The following is a 17,860-nucleotide window of genomic DNA, read 5'->3' on the forward strand; positions in this document are numbered from 1 at the left end:
TAAGGTATGTGTAAGTATGGAAACATTGAACATTATCGATTAAAAATACTTAAATATAGTGAAACAATGAGTTGGCATTTAGGTGTGTGCCTTGCAAAAACTACCGGAGATGATTAATAGTCTAACTACATTCTTGATGCAGATTAAATTTGTAATTGCCACAGTTAATATCCTAGCTATATATCCTCAACACATTCAAGAACAGTTGTTGATAAAATTGCCATTTGCACCATATCTACCTTAAGTAAATTATCAAACTTACCTTTAAAAGCTGAAAGCAATATACTGCAGCTCTACCACTTGCCTGCTGTACCTTGATCACTGGACTCACCGAAGCAGCATGTTTAATGTTCCCTTCACAGGTAGGATTGATGGAGATTTTAGCAGGTTTTTTCTTAAGATCTGGAAGTGTGGCTTTGGATAGCAGCTATCATCTTAGAATCTAGATTTCCAAGTATCCTAGGCAGTCAAGGCATGCTATGCTAAATCTTCAATTTAGCTAATTTCAAAATCAATATTTTGAAAGTGAACCTTCAGATGATGAAGTGCTTCAGAAAAATCCAATTTCTGAAGGTTTAAAATTGGATGTGACCATTCAGTTATTCCAAAATACTGGCAAACTCTTCAAGCCAAAATGCATCTGATATAGAGGAAGAGGATGATGATGATTCGCTGTCCTGTGTTTCCATAGTCCAGTATGAAGGAGATCTAATGCCATCAGTAGCAAAGTCAGAACTATACCATGCATCAAAATCTTTATGAATTATAATATCACATCCAATGTCAGCACCTACAGTAAATGTGTGTGTTTTTCTTTTAAATGCATGCCACGTTTTTGATATTGATGGCAATTCTTTGGTCGAATCATAACAAAATGATTGTGTAGTTTTGTATCTAAAACTTCTGTCCGAGTCTACGTCTTCATAATCATCACTACTTGTCCACGTGTCGTCTTTTGTCTCACTGTCTTTACTTGAAATGCTAAAAACGTACAACGGTTATAGCTTTAATTACAAATTCTTTACTTTACAAAATTGAAATTTGATTTGTGCATTTTTTGTGTGTATTCTTCTGTTTGGACTTAACATAATCCGACAACATCCCGGTTTTAAACAACAAAGAGGAATGTCAATTTAAGTATCTTTCAGTAAAATAAAAACAAAGCTATCCTTGCTCTGTTCATTCAGAATACTAAAGAATTTGACTTACTGAGTTAGTTGCAACTAGGGCTGTCAAGTGATTAATCTGTTTAATCACACAATTAAACAATAAAATACCACTTATTTAAATATTTTTGGATGCTTTCTACATTTTAAAATACATTGATTTCAATTACAACACAGACTACAAAGTGTACAGTACTCACTTTATATATTTTTACAAATATTTGCACTGTTAACATTCACTTAATATAAGTACTGTAGTGCAATCTCTTTATCATGAAAGTTGAACTTACAAGTGTAGAATTATGTACAAAAAATAACTGCATTCAAAAATAAAACACAGTAAAACTTTAGAGCTTACAAGTCCACTCAGTCCTACTTCTTGTTCAGCTAATCACTCAGACAAACAAGTTTAGTTACAATTTGCAAGAGATAATGCTGCCCATTTCTTGTTTACAAGGAAAGTGAGAAAAGACATTCACATGGCGCTGTTTGTAGCCGATGTCGCAAGATATTTACATGCCAGGTGTGATAAAGATTCATATATCCTTCAGGCTTCAACCACCGTTCCAGAGGACATGCATCCATGCTGATGACAAGTTCTGCTCAATAACAATCCATAGCAGAGCGGACTGATGCATGTTCATTTTCATCATCTGAGTCAGATGCCACCAGCGGAAGGTTAATTTTCTTTTTTGGTGGTTCGAGTTCTGTAGTTTCTTCCACATTGGAGTGTTGCTCTTTTAAGACTTCTGAAAGCATGCTCCACATCTCATCCCTCTCAGATTTTGGACGGCACTTCAGATACTGAAACATGGGGTCGAATACTGTAGTTACTTTTAGAAATCTCACATTGGTACATTCTTTGCATTTTGGCAAATCTGCTGTGAAAGTGTTCTTAAAATGAACATGTGCTGGGTCATCATCCGAGACTGTTATAACATGAAATATATGGCAGAATGCAGATAAAATAGAGCAGGAGACCTACAATTCTCCCCAAAGGAGTTGTCACAAATTTAATTAACACTTTTTTTTTTAAATGAATATCATCAGCATGGAAGCATGTCCTCTGGAATGGTGGCCGAAGCATGAAGAGGCATACAAATGTTTAGCATATCAGACACCATATGCAAGGCCAACTACAAAAGTGTCATGTGAATGCCTGTTCTCAGTTTCTGGTGACATTGTAAATAAGAAGCGGGCAGCATTATCTCCTGTAAATGTAAACAAACTTGTTTGTCTTAGCAATTGGCTGAACAAGTAGGACTGAGTGGACTTGTAGGCTCTGAAGTTTTACATTGTTTTTGAGTGTGGTTATGTAATAAAAAGGACAGAGTAGGCCCATTACTCAATGAGAGGGGGAAGATAATAGCAGAATGTGGTAATAGGAGAGGTGCTTAATGACTTCTTTGTTTCAGTTTTCACCAAGAAGGTTGGTGGTGAGTGGGCATTTAACATAGTGAATGCCAATGAAAATGAGGTAGGATCAGAGCCTAAAATAGGGAAAGAACAAGTCAAAAATTACTTAAGACAAGTTAGATGTCTTCAAATCACCAGGGTCTGATGAAATGTATCCTAGAATACTCAAGGAGCTGACTGAGGAGATATGAGCCATTAGTAATTTTCTTTGAAAAGTCATAGAAGACAGGAGACACTCCAGAAGACTGAAAAAGGGCAAACATAGTGCCCATCTATAAAAAGAGAAAGAAGGACAACCTGGGGAACTACAGACCAGTCAGTTTAACTTCTGTACCCAGAAAGATAATGGAGCAAATAACCAATCAATTTGCAAAAGCCTAGAAGATAAGGTTGTAAATAATAGTCAGCATGGATTTGTCAAGAACAAATTGCGTCAAATCAACCTGATAGCTTTCTTTGACAGAGTAACAAGCCTTGTGGATAGGGAGGAAGCAGTAGATGTGGTATATCTTGACTTTAGTAAGGCTTTTGATACTGTCTTGCATGACCTCATAAACAAACTTAGGGAAATACAACCTCGATGGAGCTACTATAAGGTGGGTGTATAACTGGTTGGAAAATCATTCCCAGATAGTAGTTATCAGTGGTTCACAGTCATGCTGGAAGGGCATAACGAGTAGGGTCCTGCAGGGACTGGTTCTGGGTCGGGTTCTGTTCAATATCTTTGATCATTTAGATAATGGCATAGAGAGTACACTTATAAAGTTTGTGGATGACACCAAACTAAGAGGCCTTGGCAAGTGCTTTGGAAAATAGGATTAAAATTCAAAATGATCTGGACAAACTGGAGAAATGGTCTGAAGTAAATAGGATGAAATTCAGTAAGGACAAATGCAAAATACTCCACTTAGAAAGGACCAATCAGTTGCACACATACAAAATAGGAAGTGACTGCCTAGGAAGGAGTACTGCAGAAAGGGAGCTGGGGGTCATAGTGGATCACAAGCTAAATATGAGTCAACAGTGTAACACTGTTGCCAAAAAAGCAAATATCATTCTGGGATGTATTAGTAGGAGTATTGTAAGCAAGAAATGAGAAGTAATTCTTCCGCTCTACTCCACACTGATTAGGCCTCAACTGGAGTATTGTGTCCAGTTCTGGGTGCCACATTTCAGAAAAGATGTGGACAAATTGGAGAAAGTTCAGAGAAGAGCCACAAAAATGATTAAAGGTCTAGAAAACATGACCTATGAGGGAAGATTGAAAAAATTGGGTTTAGACTGGAGAAGAGAAGACAGAGAGGGGACATAACAGCTTTCAAGTACATAAAAGGTTGTTACAAGGAGGAGGGGAAAAAATTGTTAACTTCTGTGCATAGGACAAGAAGCAATGGGCTCAAATTGCAGCAAAGGTGGTTTAGGTTGGACGTTAGGAAAAACTTCCTAACTGTCAGAGTGGTTAAGCACTGGAATAAATTGCCTAGGGAGGGTGTGAAATCATCATTGTGGATTTTAAGAGCAGGTTGGACAAACACCTGTCAGGGATGGTCTAGATAATACTTAGTCCTGCCTTAAATATAGGGGACTGGATTAGATGACCTCTCGAGGTCCCTTCCAGTTCTTAAAAAAAAAAAAAAAATCTACATGTGTAAGTTATATTTTCACAATAAAGAGATTGCACTACAGTACTTCTATGAGGTGAATTGAAAAATACTATTGTTTTGCTTATTTTTACAGTGCAACTATTTGTAATAAAAAATATCGTGTGAACAGTGTACACTTTATATTCTGTCTTGTAATAGAAATCAATATATTTGAAAATGTAGAAAAACATCCAAAAATATTTAATAAATTTCAATTGATACTCTATTGTTTAACAGTGCAGTTAATTTTTTTGAGTTAATCACGTGAGTTAACTGCGATTAATCAACATCCCTAGTTGATATATATGTTTAAAGAACTAGCTTTCCAGACAGCCCCCTTCCTATTCTTATTGCCTGAACTTCCTCCTTCATTATCACTCTTGTGCCCTAATCAGATGCTTTTGAATTTCTCATTCCCAGCTACCTTCTCCACTGTAACTCCCTCATCTTCTTTCCTGTTCCTGAGCTTTAGTCTTCCCTCCTTACTAGAACATCTGTCCACCGGCCTTAGAAAAACTTTTACACCCTAATGTCCCACCTAGCATCAATTATTACTTGTTGTGAAGCTTATTTTTAGGAGATGAGAATTTGACCTTTTTTTTAAAAAGGCCTCATAATACTTGTCTTTACAGAAACTGAGCATAATACTACACAGCTATATAAACATTTCTAGAAAGGTCAATTAAGAGGTCATGAGGACTAAACATAGTAAGCCATGGCCTCATTGTTAATATGGTTGAATGACTAGTGAGCCATTGAACTGTTTATCTGTTTACAGGTCTCTGGTTACCGGCATTTTGGTAACATCAGGTCCTCAACTGCTGTAAACAGGCATAGCTGCATTTAAGTCAAGGAAGCTATGCCAGCTTATGCAAGATGAGGTGCTCTCCCAATGACAGTTGCCCTTTGAGGATGGGAAAAGTCTGAAATTGAAATTTGGTGTTTTATCTTAGTACTTTTGAACAATGTATAGGCAACAACCACTGGAAGACCTGTTGGCTTTTCCAGGTAGGTATGTTTCTAGGTAGCTGCACTTCCTTCAAGATCAGTGGTCCCCAATCTTTTTGGCTGGCAGGCGCCAGCCGAAGGACCACTGCAACAGTGTAGCACCCGCTGAAATGCCGCCGAATTTCGGCAGCATTTCGGCGGCGATGCCTCTTGATGATGCCACTCGCTGGTGACAAGCGACGTCATCAGGAGGCGTCCTCGCTGAAATTCAGGAGCGACGCCTCTCGATGACGTCACTTGTCGACGGCAAGCGGCATCAGCGAGAGGTGTCCCCGCTGAAATTCGGGGGCGACGCTCTCGATGACGTCACTTGTCGGCGACAAGCTTTGTCATCGAGAGGCGTCCCCGCCGAAATGCTGCTGAAATTCAGCAGCATTTCGGCGGGTGCTCTCCCGGGGGCCAGGACGTGGGCACATTAAGATGCCACCGCGGGCGCCATGGCACCCGTGGGCACCGCGTTGGGGACCACTGTTCAAGATATTTCTAAGAGTAGGAGACGATTACATTGGAAAGAAGTACATTTTTAAAAGAACTCTACCTTTTATACTTGATTAGTAATTAAATTAAAACCAGAATGCTACCACATCATTGCCCTGTCTTGCTCAGTAGACTAGTATAACTAAACTATATATTGTGAAAAAAAACCCATTGAAAATAGCATTTGTTTCTTACTCTGTCTTCACAGGAGGCTTTACTTCAGGAACTAATTCAAGTGCATTTTGCCAGTGCTGAGGTACTTCAACAAAATCTCTGTAAACCCTGATCTGTAGAACTGTTCCTATGGGAATATTGTGCAAAAGTTGCCAAAGCTCTCGCAGTGTCCATCCTAAAACGTTAGCGTGTCCAATTTTAATCAAAATATCACCTGCCAGGGGAAAAATTCAAGAGTATTCAGTATAAAAATCCCAACTCTATACAGTAACTCCTCACTTAGTCATCCCGGTTAACGTTGTTTCATTGTTACGTTGCTGAGCAATTAGAGAACATGCTCGTGTAAAAGTTGTACAATGCTCCCTTATAACGGTGTTTGGCAGCTGCCTGCTTTGTCCACTGCTTGCAGAAAGAGCAGCCCGTTGGAGCTAGCTGGTAGGGGCTTGGAACCAGCGTGGACTGGCAGCCCCCTACCCCCCGCTTCCCTAAGTTTCCTGTGCAGCAGCCACCCAGCAGGCTATCAATTGCGAGGCAGTTCAGCTGTCCCTCCCCCCACAGTGGTGTGCTGCTCCTGCCCTTTGCCTTGGAGCTGCTCCCGGGAGCTTCCTGCTTGCTGTACAGATGGGGGGAAAAGAGGGGTGCTAATGTCAGGGTGTCCCCCTAGCCCCCGCTCCTTTACCCCATCTCCACAGAGCAGGGGGGGGACACAGGGCTCAGGACGGAGGGAGCTTGCTGACAGCAGCTGCTTCTCAACTTGCTGATCTACTTAAAAAGGCAATGTACTTAAAGTGGGGACAGCGTACTTAAAGGCGAAATGTGCATCTCTCTCACATACACGGTGTGTGTCTCTGTCTCTCTCTCTGCCATGCTTTCTCCCCTCCCTCCATTCGTGCTGCCTTGTAGAGTGTGAGGCTACATTAACAACAACGTGTTAACCCTTGAGGGCTCAGCCAAGTGCTAGTTCATCATTTAGCAGTAAGGCATTCCCTGGGAAATATTCCACCACCTCAACCAAGCTTCACAATCATCATTGCTGTGTACAATATTAAATTGTTTGTTTAAAACTTGTACTCTGTGTGTGTATATGTATATATATAGTCTTTTATCTGGCAAAAAAAATTTCCCTGGAACCTAAACCTCCCTATTTACATTAATTCTTATCGGGAAATTGGATTCGCTTAACATCATTTCACTTAAACTAGCATTTTTCAGGAATGTAACTACAACATTAAGCGAGGAGTTACTGTAAATCTTCTGTTCACAGACCATAATTTAAAATGGCTGCATGAATTTGATACCCCTGATTAAACAGTACCCTTATTCTCCTTTTGTCAAACTGTCCTAAGATATTTTCACTTTAGTGAAATGTTAACTATAATCAGGCTATTACTCAGATGACCAAAGAACTATTACATTTGTTCCAAGAGGCAGCATATGATGACAATCCTAATTTATGCAGACATTAATTTATTGTTTTGAAAGTTTTATGTCAAGACTTCTGACAAAATGAAGAACAATTATTTGGTAAAAGCTGTCAGCTGTGAAAGCGCATCCACTGTCCAGAAACGAGAAATTTTATCTACAGTAGAACCCTTTTATAGTGAAGTATCATTTTCCCATTCCTGTGCACAAGCAAATGTTCATTAGAATAGGAGAGGGTCTACCTTTAAAAAAAAAATCCCCATTTCAGCAGAGGACCTCTCTTCATGAACTTCAGTTATTGGGGTCCAAGAACCAGGAATAATAATAAAGTAAACTATCAAAAGACGTTCACAAGGCATAAGGACCAGGAGAACTGGAGGCTGCCAAGTTCAGCTGCAGTAGTGAGGTTACTGACATTTGCTGCACCCTGGTTCTCTTACTATCCTCAAGACATCAGGGCAGTAAGAGGGGAAAAAGGTGACTATGCCGAAACATCCAATTTTGTTCGCTAAACCGCTAGGCAATCCACCCTCTTCTGCCAAAGAAAGTATGGATAACCTAGTCTAGGGGAAACAAATGACCTACTACACGTCTTTTCCATTGTTAATTTTTATGACAACCTAAGCTGGGCTTGGAGTGATTCTTTTTTGTTCTTTAATCCCTTCAGATTTCTTTATATTAATTATTTTATAGTAAAACATGTTTATAGATAGAGTGTAAGAAAACTGCACATTACAGTGCAACTATGAAATATTAGTATGAAACACAAGTAAGCAATTTGTTTTGGTCTTGAATACTTAAAGTAAGATGCATAACACATTATTCCAATCCCGTTTATATTATATATATAAAAGTGTGTGCAATTTAGATATGCTTTTTTCTTAATCTAATACGGAAATAGTCACCTCTATCAGCCAATCTTAATAGGAATTTTAATATAAAACTGGACTGGCTTCATTTATCAGTTGGATATTTCTGAGACATTGAGCCTGACTCTCGTATTGCTTGTACCAGTTCTATGCCACTGTAATTCCACTGATTTAAGCAATATTACTCCTGATTTACATCAGCATAAATGAGGTCAAAAGCAGGGCAACAAAGTATAAACTCTGGAATGGAACACAGCTATGAAATTCTGAAGATTAGGGTTGTGGTATTTTTTTTACCTGGTTTGAGTCTTCCATTCTTAGCTGCAGAGCCTTTCTCAACAAGACTTGTCATCTGAAGATATGGTCCATTCTGAATTACTATAAGACCTAATCCTTGTTCTCCCATCTTAATATTGGTCTTTAATGTAGCACTCAAAGTATGTTCAGAGATCTTTTCCAGTGCTGGAAACTGCCCTTTGAAAAGTGAGAGGGACATTTTAATACTTGAAATTATGATATTGTGATTTTCTTACTCCACCATCACAAGCCCTAATTCAGCAAAGCATGTAAGCAGGTACTTAAATCCATTCCATCAGCAAAGCACTTAAGTCTCACATGCTTAAAGTTCAACATATGCTTAAGTGCCTTTCAGAATAGGGATGGGCTGCTGAATTGGTGCCAGAAAACACACCTATGTAAAAGTTATGCTGTGTATTCCATAAATGATCTAAAAAGAAATATTTCTAAAATAGCGCTTTCTCAACACACTCAGAAGCCTGTTTCTAAAAGTTCACACACTGTATTGAGCAAAACAAACAAATATTGCTTACATTGTATATTACTTTAGATTAATTTTAAATGGCTGTATGCATTCAGGGAAAGAAGAGAACAAGGTAGAGAAATGACAGCATAGCGAGGCCACCAACTGTTAGAGCTTTCAAGAAAGCTTTAAATTCATATGAGAAAATTAATTTCCTGTGTCAATATTTTTGGATAAGATTCATATCCAAATTTCCAGCAGATGGGTTTTACACACTACTGCTTGCATGAAGGAAGGGACTGGTGCTTGGCAAATGTATTTCATTTCTTTAGGTGCTAGATTCTGGGCATTCACTATCCATTAAAATGTGTAATATAAATAGTACACAATAAAGGACAGCTCATTCTAACTTGACTCCAGCAGCAAATATAATGAAGATCACAAAATGAATCCTCCAACCTTCAGCTTGCCTCTGGACCAAAAGCCCGGAAAATGATGAGACTGCAGCAAAAGTATATTAAAACAAGCTTTCTTGTGTTAAAGCTGATTTATCTGGAGTACCCTGTTTTAAGAAGATGTAAACTTTGGGCTGCTATGACAGTGTGGCAGAAATACTACTCCTACTTTAAACTTACACAGCACTTTCTCTCCAATGATTTCAAAGCATTTTATGAAAGTACCTAAGGATTACCACCATTTTATAGATGGAGGAGGGTAAAGCACAGAAAGATTAAAGGCATAATTTAAAATCCACTGAAGTCAATAGGAGTCTATTCATTGACTTCAGTGGGCTTGTGATCAGGCCTGAAGGGTATGTCTACACCTCAGCTGGGAGAGTACTTCCCAGCCTGGACAGACAGACTCACATTATCTCCGCACGAACGAATACACTAAAATTAATGTCGACGTTGTGGCACAGGCTAGCTCTCCAAGTATGAGTCCACCTAGCTCCGAGCTCAGGTGGCTAATCTGTGCCGCCACCCATGCCACAATGTCCACACTGCAATTTTAGTGCACTATTTCAAGCAGAACTAGCTTATGTCTGTCTACTCACACAGGGAGACATGCTCCCGGCTAGTGTAAACATACCCTAAATGATTTGCTCAAAATCATAGAATATTAGGGTTGGAAGGGACCTCAGGAGGTCATCTAGTCCAACTCCCTGCTCAAAGCAGGACCAATTCCCAGACAGATTTTTGCCCCAGATCCCTAAATGACCCCCTCAAGGATTGAACTCACAATCCAAATCACATAGAAAGTCTGTACTATAATGAGGATTAGAATCCAAGTTTCCTGATTTCTGGCTCTGTATTCACTACACTAGATTACCCTGCAGCACATGACAGGAACAATAAAAGCATAAAATAAGAGAGGGCCTGAGCCAAAGCCCATTGAAATGAATGGAAAGACCTGCCCATTAGGTAATAATTGGAGACATACCAATCTCCTAGAACTGGAAGAGATACTAAAAGGTCATTGAGTCCAGCCCCCTAGCTTCACTAGCAGGACCAATTTTTGCCCCAGATCCTTAAATGGCCTCCTCAAGGATTGAACTCACAACCCTGGGTTTAGCAAGTTAATGCTCAAACCACTGAGCTATCCCTCCCCATTGACTCCAGTGGGCTTTGGACCACGCTCTTGATTCTATCGTCACCTGATATTGGTCCATTTCCATAATCTCCAGGGAAAGTGTCTGGATTTCTTTTTTGTTCTGTAGGGAGAGAAAATCGGAAACTTTACAAACCTTACCCTGCAGCACCCCTGCATTTCTCATAAAGCTCTGCAAGGCCAACCCTAAATTATGCAGCTCTTCTGAATGAAGTAATATCCAGCTTTCTTCCCCTGAAGTGACATTCTCTCCTCTGGCCATGTGCCCTGTATCCCACTCCAGATATTATGAGAATGCAATATGTATCAAACTACTCAACCGTCCACCCCTCCAAAAGAAGAGGTGTCTCTGGATGCTGAGAAGTGGGGTTACAAAGGTCTAGGAAGGAGACAAGTAATCTGGTCATGGGTATAGTGGTAACAAGAGGATGCCCAAAGCTTGGAACCCCTTCAAATGCAGAGTTTGGGGCTTTTCCTGAAGTACTGGGGTGATGGTGAGAAGATGGGAGAACAGGAAAGGAGGCAACAGGTTGAGAGGGAATTAAAACTCATTCTGGTTTCATTCTCACCAGCTGGTGTATCAGAAGCTTCTGCCCCTTCCATGGATCCCAGACTATAAGAGAAAATCAAATGGACAAATGTCTCAGGCGTGTCTCTTTGAAAGCAGCTGCCTCCCCATGGTGGCCTGTGGGGGAAGAACAGAGCAGCAGGTGAGGAGGAGTTTTCAAACACCCAGTAACTGTTTAGAATCCTAGGGCAGTCAAGTTCTGAGTCTCCCACAGACCCCAGCTAGGGGAGACCAGAAAAGCCTCACCATGCAGCAGGAGTAGGCAACCTATGGCATGTGTGCCGAAGGAAGCACACAAGCTGATTTTCAGTGGCACTCACACTGCCCGAGTCCTGGCCACCGGTCCGGGAGCTCTGTATTTTAATTTAATTTTAAATTAAGTTGCTTAAACATTTTAAAAACCTTATTTACTTTACATACAACAATAGTTTAGTTATATATTATAGACTTATAGAAAGAGACCTTCTAAAAATGTTAAAATGTATTACTGGCATGCAAAACCTTAAATTAGAGTGAATAAATGAAGACTCAGCACACCACTGCTGAAAGGTTGCCGACCCCTGCAGTAAACACACACATACACCGTGGCCAGGACTCAAGCTTTCAATATTCCCTTGCTTGGTGACAGATGTGGGGGAAGTTTTAGGTTTGGCTAGGTATGTGTTGCTGATTGCTGTATTGGCTGGATTACTTCAGCCTCACACAGCAGCTTTGCCAATGGCTGCAGTTCAAACTCTCTAATCTAATCTCTCCAATCCTGCCTAAACTCTTATGCACATATGAGCCACACAGAGTATCACTTCTGTACCACATTGTTGAATCCCCACATATTCTTGGGCATGTATTCTTCTTTCAGTAATCCTCAATTAAAAAATTATTGTCCATTATGATAATTTGTGAACTATGAAAAGACAGTACTGGGAAACAATTTATCTTAAAGATTGCCGAATCATATTGTTAGTACATCATTTTAAATCCTTAGCTCTCCCATCTCTGCCACATACCAACTATTCCTACTCAGAAGGAACAATTCCAGGGTTTTTTTTTCAACAAATACATTATTATTTTCAATCCCTCTTAAATATCTGTTCAGAGCAGGGTGTTTCAACAGAAGCTGAAGATAGGTCCTATCCTCCTACCGTGGTCTGAAAAAAAACAACAGAAAACAAAACAAACAACCCCTGCCCCCAATTTATTGCTTTTGAACACTGTTTAGATGTTTTTAGTAGTATCTTTGTTATTGCTTGCTACCTTCCATATGGCAAGTGACTTGACCACAGGTGATTCTATTATTTTCTGGTTACATAAGAGATTAACATAATAGGCAACTGGATAACCACTTGCTTGGAGTTTGTATGCCAGCTATACTTTGTATAGGCCAGGATTATGGCTTCTCTGTAAAGCTGGGAGGGTGTTTTAAGATAGGCATTGTCAGGAAGGGGTATTGCTAGTATTTTCAGCATTTTTTAAAGCTACCTGTGGATTTTGGGGCTGCTCGACTTTAGAATTTACAATAGCAATAATTGTACAACATTCTCACATCACTGGGAGCAAGACTAAGGCACAGAGTTATAATTTTGATAACCAGTAGGACCAAGGGTGGGATGAATGCTCAGTTGTTCCAAGCATTCTCTTTTAGATGGAGTTACTTACTGGAAAAAGCATGTAATCAATAGTCACTGTATTTGGATTAGTTTTCCAGATAAGGTTAATTAGATTTGCTTCCAGACACCTACTAATACAGATAATAATAATTAGCACTTTGATAGCACTTTATATTTTCAAAGTGCTACAGAAACATGAATTAATCAATCCTGACAATGCCCCAATTTTTATCCTTATTTTGCAACTGTAACTCTTTGAAATTAAGCAACTTGCCCAAGGTCACAATGTTTGACAGTGGTCAAAACTTGAATTAGAACCCAAGAGAAAGGGTGGTGGTGTGTTTAAAGCACTGGTCTGTGATTCAGCAGATCAGAGTTTGATTTCTGACTTTTCTATAGCATTCCTATACAACTTGAGCAAGTCACTTACTTTAGTCTCTCTGCACTTTGATTCCCCATGCATAAAATAGAGACAATATTTCTCTTACTTCATAAGGGTGTTGTGAGGATGTCTATTAATGTTGTGAAGTGCTCACATACTACAGTAATGGAGGTCATACAGGTAGACAGACATATAGATTTTCTATCTCATGAGTCAGTAGCTGTGGTAGATGAAAGCTCAATCCCCCCTAGACCACACTGCCTTCAGTTAAGAAGTACTTAACACTTTCAGGACATTACTGCACAGTGGAGCAAGCCAGGCAACAGTGCCTTGGTATTTACATATTTAGGATGCCTCCAATTCTTTGATCATTGGGTACCAATCTCCACATCCAAGTTTAAAGGATTATGACATGCCTGCCGACAGTGGGGAGCAAAGGGGGCAATTGCCCTGAGGCCCAGGCGATTTAAAAGGCCCTGGGGGCCCCAAGCCATCACCACTGGCAGCGCAGCAGGGCTAAGACAGGCTTCCTGCCCGCCTTCACTCCATGCCGCTCCCAGAAGCAGGCAGAATGGCCCGATGGCCCCTGGAGGGGAGTGCAGGGGGTCTCCATGTGCTACTCCCACCCCGAGCGCCGATTCCGCAGCTCCCATTGGCCAGGCAGCAGCGAGCGGAGACTGAGGTCCCCCGCCTAGGAGCCACTTCCAGAGGGGTTTGCCGGTCACTTTCGGGAGCTGCCTGAGGTAAGCGCCGAACTCCTGACCCTACTCCTGCACCCCAACCCCCGTGTCCCAGCCTAGAGACCACACCTCACAACTAAACTCTCTCAGAGCCCACCCTCTTCCACACCCAAACTCCCTCCCAGAGCCCATACCCCGCACTCCCTCCTGCACCCAAACTCTCTCCTGCAACCCCTCCTGCACCCTGCACCCAAACTCTCTCCCAGAGCCCAATCCCTCACCCCCTTCCACACCCAAACTCCCTCCCAGAGCCTGCACCTTCTCCTGCAGCCCAACCCTCTACCCCAGTCTGGTGAGAGTGAGTGAGGGTAGAGGAAAGTGAGCGACAGAAGGAGGGGGGATGAAGTGAGAAGGGGCAGGGTAGGAGTGTGGCCTCAGGGAAGGGGCAGAGCAGGTGTGGGGCGAGGGTCTTTGGGTTTGTGCAATTAGACAGTTGGCAGCCCTACTGGGCGGGCATGTGGAAACCCTGGCTGTGCCAGAAGAGCGTGCCCAGCAGCACAGCCGGCAGCTCACTGGGCACCAGCTAGCACAGATGCAGCACAGCCCAAATGTCAGGTGGATAACATCCACCTGGGAGCAGCTTGTGCATGCATGGGGGCCCATTAACTGTTCTGCCCTGTGGCTTGAAATTGCCCTGAAGGCCTGGATTATGGGGTACATTGCCTTAATTTCTGCAGCAAGGCCCCAGACCCCCCCCCCCCCAAGGGAGGAATTTGCCCCTTCAGCATGAGAGTCCTTTGCTCCCAAAACAGGAGGGAGTCTCCTCACCCGAAAATGAGACCCTCCCCCTAAAACAGGGAGTCTCCCCACACAAATAAGAGCCCCCCCAAAAACCCTGAAGGACTCTTCCCTCCCCAAATATGAACCCCCTTCTAAGAACGCCACCTTCCAAATGAGAGCCCTCCCCACACCAAAACGCCTCCATTCCCCAGCATGAATGGACTCTCCAGGCTCTGGCCCCATAATCTGGCCCCTCCTGTACTACACCACAGGGGGGGGGCAGCCAGACTCCTATGGGCTGGCTGACAGCACCTCTTAGAGGGGCCCTGCCCCACACCCGTTAGAAACGCCTCGTCCCCCCTCTCCATGTCTACACACCCGTTGGAGAAGCCCTGCCCCTCGCTTGATACCCGCCCCGCCCATTTTCAAAAGCCACGCCCACTACACTATCCGCTCGGCCCCCTCCTCCCTAGAGAAGGCTGGTCTAGTCTCATGGGATCCCCGCCCCGTCTCCGTGGAGGCTCCGCCCCCTCATGGAAGCCCTGCCCCGTCTGGGGAAAATGTGAAGGAGAGTGGGTTTCACTTCCGGAGCACTTTGTCCACCCCCGGGTTCACTTCCGGTGTTGTCGGGGAAGGGGGGGTCCCCGTTCTTGGTAGTGCTGCCGGAGGGAGGGTGGGAGTTGAGGTCTCATGGAGCCGTAGCTGTGAGGAGTCCCCGGCCCGGGCCCGGTGTGGGAGCCGGGCGGAGGCCGGACACGGGAGCCGCCGGAGCCGGAGGAGATGGACAAACTGACCATCATCTCAGGATGCCTCTTTCTGGCCGCCGACATCTTCGCCATCGCGAGCCTGGCGAACCCGGACTGGATCAACACCGGGGAGTCCGCGGGTGAGGGGCTGAGCGGATCAACAGCGAGGGGTCAGGGTGCAGCCGCCGGGGGTCGGGGGTGGAGTGGATCAAAACCAGGGCTCCGGGGAGTGGTGAGGGGGCCCGGACTGGCTCAGCAGCTGGGCAAGCTGGATCGCTCCTTACTGGGGAGTCAGTGGGTGAGGGGGCTGGGGGACTTGGGCTGGAACTGGGAACACGCGTCGGGAGCTGGCGCAGGGCCACTGGGAGTGGGTCAGCACCACAGAGCCTATGGCTGGGGGGCGACGGGCACAGCCCGAATTGACACCAGGAGCCTTCGGATGAGGAAGCTGAGGGACGGGGAATAAGTCACAGGGAGCAGTCAAGGTGAGGGTGTGGGGGGACCTTGCTTAAATGAATGTGTGGGGAGTTCCCAGGTGAAGGAGGCTGGTAGTTCTGCATATTGGTGGAACCTGGACTAGATAATCTTTGGGAGTCTGAGATGAGAGGGGATTGGCCTGAGGGGTACTGCAGAGTCTGAGCTGAGAAGTTGATACTCTAGCTGGTTGAGACAGGATATATTCTGGTGGAAATCTATAGAAGGGCTCGAGGGACATGGGGCAGGTGAGTCTGGCCAACACGGGTCTAAATCAATGGGAGTAGTCTATGGATTGGGTGAGATATTCTGCGAGAGGAAAATCTGCAGGTGAGAGATTCTAGGGCACTGCCTGGCCAATTTGAACTGGATCAGTATTGGGGGAAATCTGTGTGCGTAGCTAGGCAACCATATTGGATTAAAATGGTGAGAGATGTGGATAAGAAGCCAGTTTGGTTTGGATCAGTGCTGGACTATCTCTTGATGAGTTCTCCAGTGGGATCAATCCTGGGTAGTCCATAATAAGAGAGTGCAGATGGTTCAGCCTCACCAGCCCAGACTGAGTCAAGACCAGGTTGAGGAGTCACAGAGAATACCAGCCTGGCTGAATTGGACTGGAGTAATAATAGTAAGTTCACATTGAGAAAACCCTGGGATAAGGGGCAAGATGGAGCCTGATCTGTCAACCCATTCTGACTGGAATATTCTGGGTATCTGTCTTCTCCTATATAGCTGTACACAGGTACAGAAACTCTTTGAAAAGTCTGTTAATACTACCTGTGTAGCAAAAGCAAAATAAACCAAATTGAAACTCTTGCAAGCTAAACGGGCAGATAGGACCACTGCTTGTTTCCGCACTGAATTTTAGTCACCTTGGACAGTGAATTTAGAAGAGTCAGTTTTTCTCTTTATAATTGGTTTCACTTTTTGGGTCTTTGCTGTTATGTTTGTATTTTTAATGTTGGAAGTGAGCTTTAGATCTCATTTTCCCTCCTCCCTATTTCAAAATGTTCTTTGCATCATGTTTTTTAATCTACTTTTAGGCTTAAACCTAAACCCTTTAGGCTAAACCCTTTAAAGGAGTACTTTTCAAGTGTTAATATTTTGCTAATATTGCAATTGCTTTTGTCTATAAATAAATACATAGTTTTATTTACAATTCATCTTGGCTATTTGATGGGGCTGGGTTTGCCCTGATGAAATGGGCAGGAACACTATAGAAGGGTTTTTCTTTGATCTTGCACCCAAATGAGCCTAGAAGCTCCTTGTCAGGGAAGGAAGCTGTAATGCTATTCTTGCTAGACCCCACCAGCTGAATATGGGCAAAGCAACCTAAACTGATCTCTCATTGACATTCCAATCTCCTGGCTGTTCCCACGGGAAAGATATAGAATTGTTAAGAACATAAGAATGGCCATACTAGTTCTGACCAGTAGTCCATCAAGCCCAGTATTCTGTCTTCCAAAAGTGGCCTGTGGCAGATGCTTCAGAGGGAGTGAACAGAAAAGGTCAATGTATTGAGAGATTCATACCCTGTCCTCCAGTACCAGCTTCTAACAGTCACAGATTTAGGAACACCCAGAGCATGGGGTTGCATCCCTGATCATCTTGGCTAATAGCTATCGATGGACCCGTTCTCCATGAACTTATCTAATTCATTTTGAACCCAGTTATACTTTTGGCCTTCACAAGATCCCCTGGCAACAGGGTCCACAGGTTGACTGTGCATTGTGTGAAGAAATATTTCCTTATTTTTGGTTTAATCCTGCTGCTTATTAATTTAATTCGGTGACCCCTGATTCATGTTTTGTGAAAGGGTAAATAACACTTCCTTATTCACTTTCTCCACGCCATTCATGATTTTATAGACCTCTGTCATATCCCTTATCATTTGTCTCTTTTCCAAGCTGAACAGTCCCAGTTTTTTTAATCTCTCTTTATGTGGAAGCAGTTCCCAACCCTTAATCATTTTTGTTGCACTTCTCTGTGCTTTTTCCCATTCTAATATATCTTTTTTTTTAATTGGGCAACCAGAACTGCATGCAGTAGTCAAGCTATGAGTGTATCATGGATTTATATAAAG

The 17,860-nt window shown here is 42.8% G+C and overlaps 2 protein-coding genes across 3 annotated transcripts in view; one reads left to right on the forward strand and one right to left on the reverse strand.

Moving 5' to 3' along the window:
• Positions 1-204: 204 nt before the first annotated feature.
• PDZD9 (PDZ domain containing 9) lies at positions 205-13,189 on the reverse strand. Of its 2 annotated transcripts, XM_044979379.1 has the most exons (6): positions 13,146-13,189; positions 11,113-11,228; positions 10,590-10,646; positions 8,473-8,649; positions 5,906-6,098; positions 205-981 (listed from the first exon to the last, which is right to left on the reverse strand). In XM_044979379.1, the coding sequence occupies exons 1-6, from the start codon at positions 13,172-13,174 to the stop codon at positions 600-602; spliced, it is 954 nt and encodes a 317-aa protein (XP_044835314.1). In that variant the 5' UTR covers positions 13,175-13,189; the 3' UTR covers positions 205-599. The 2 variants fall into 2 exon arrangements, with proteins under 2 accessions (XP_044835314.1, XP_044835315.1); XM_044979380.1 differs by lacking the exon at positions 13,146-13,189 and having other exon boundaries at positions 8,473-8,644; positions 11,113-11,220.
• A 1,990-nt stretch (positions 13,190-15,179) lies between these two features.
• The window catches only part of MOSMO (modulator of smoothened), a 51,379-nt gene continuing 48,698 nt past the window's right edge, over positions 15,180-17,860 (forward strand). Inside the window, exon 1 of the mRNA XM_044981131.1 lies at positions 15,180-15,443. Within this exon, the coding sequence (XP_044837066.1) occupies positions 15,338-15,443 (106 nt within the window). The 5' untranslated portion in view covers positions 15,180-15,337. The remainder of the gene's footprint in view (positions 15,444-17,860) is intronic.

This window comes from Mauremys mutica, chromosome 11, assembly GCF_020497125.1.
Source record: "Mauremys mutica isolate MM-2020 ecotype Southern chromosome 11, ASM2049712v1, whole genome shotgun sequence".
Classification (NCBI taxonomy): Eukaryota; Metazoa; Chordata; order Testudines; family Geoemydidae; genus Mauremys; species Mauremys mutica.

What these genes read in the sequence shown, in the direction of transcription:
- PDZD9 (XM_044979379.1), bottom strand. Translation starts at nt 13,174, where the DNA reads ATGGGGAATCAAAGTGCAGAGAGACTAAA. An exon ending in AGCTTCTGATACACCAGCTG is followed by an intron (nt 10,647 to 11,112) that starts GTGAGAATGAAA and finishes CTCTCCCTACAG; the next exon opens with AACAAAAAAGAAATCCAGAC. An exon ending in TGGAAATGGACCAATATCAG is followed by an intron (nt 8,650 to 10,589) that starts GTGACGATAGAA and finishes CACTTTTCAAAG; the next exon opens with GGCAGTTTCCAGCACTGGAA.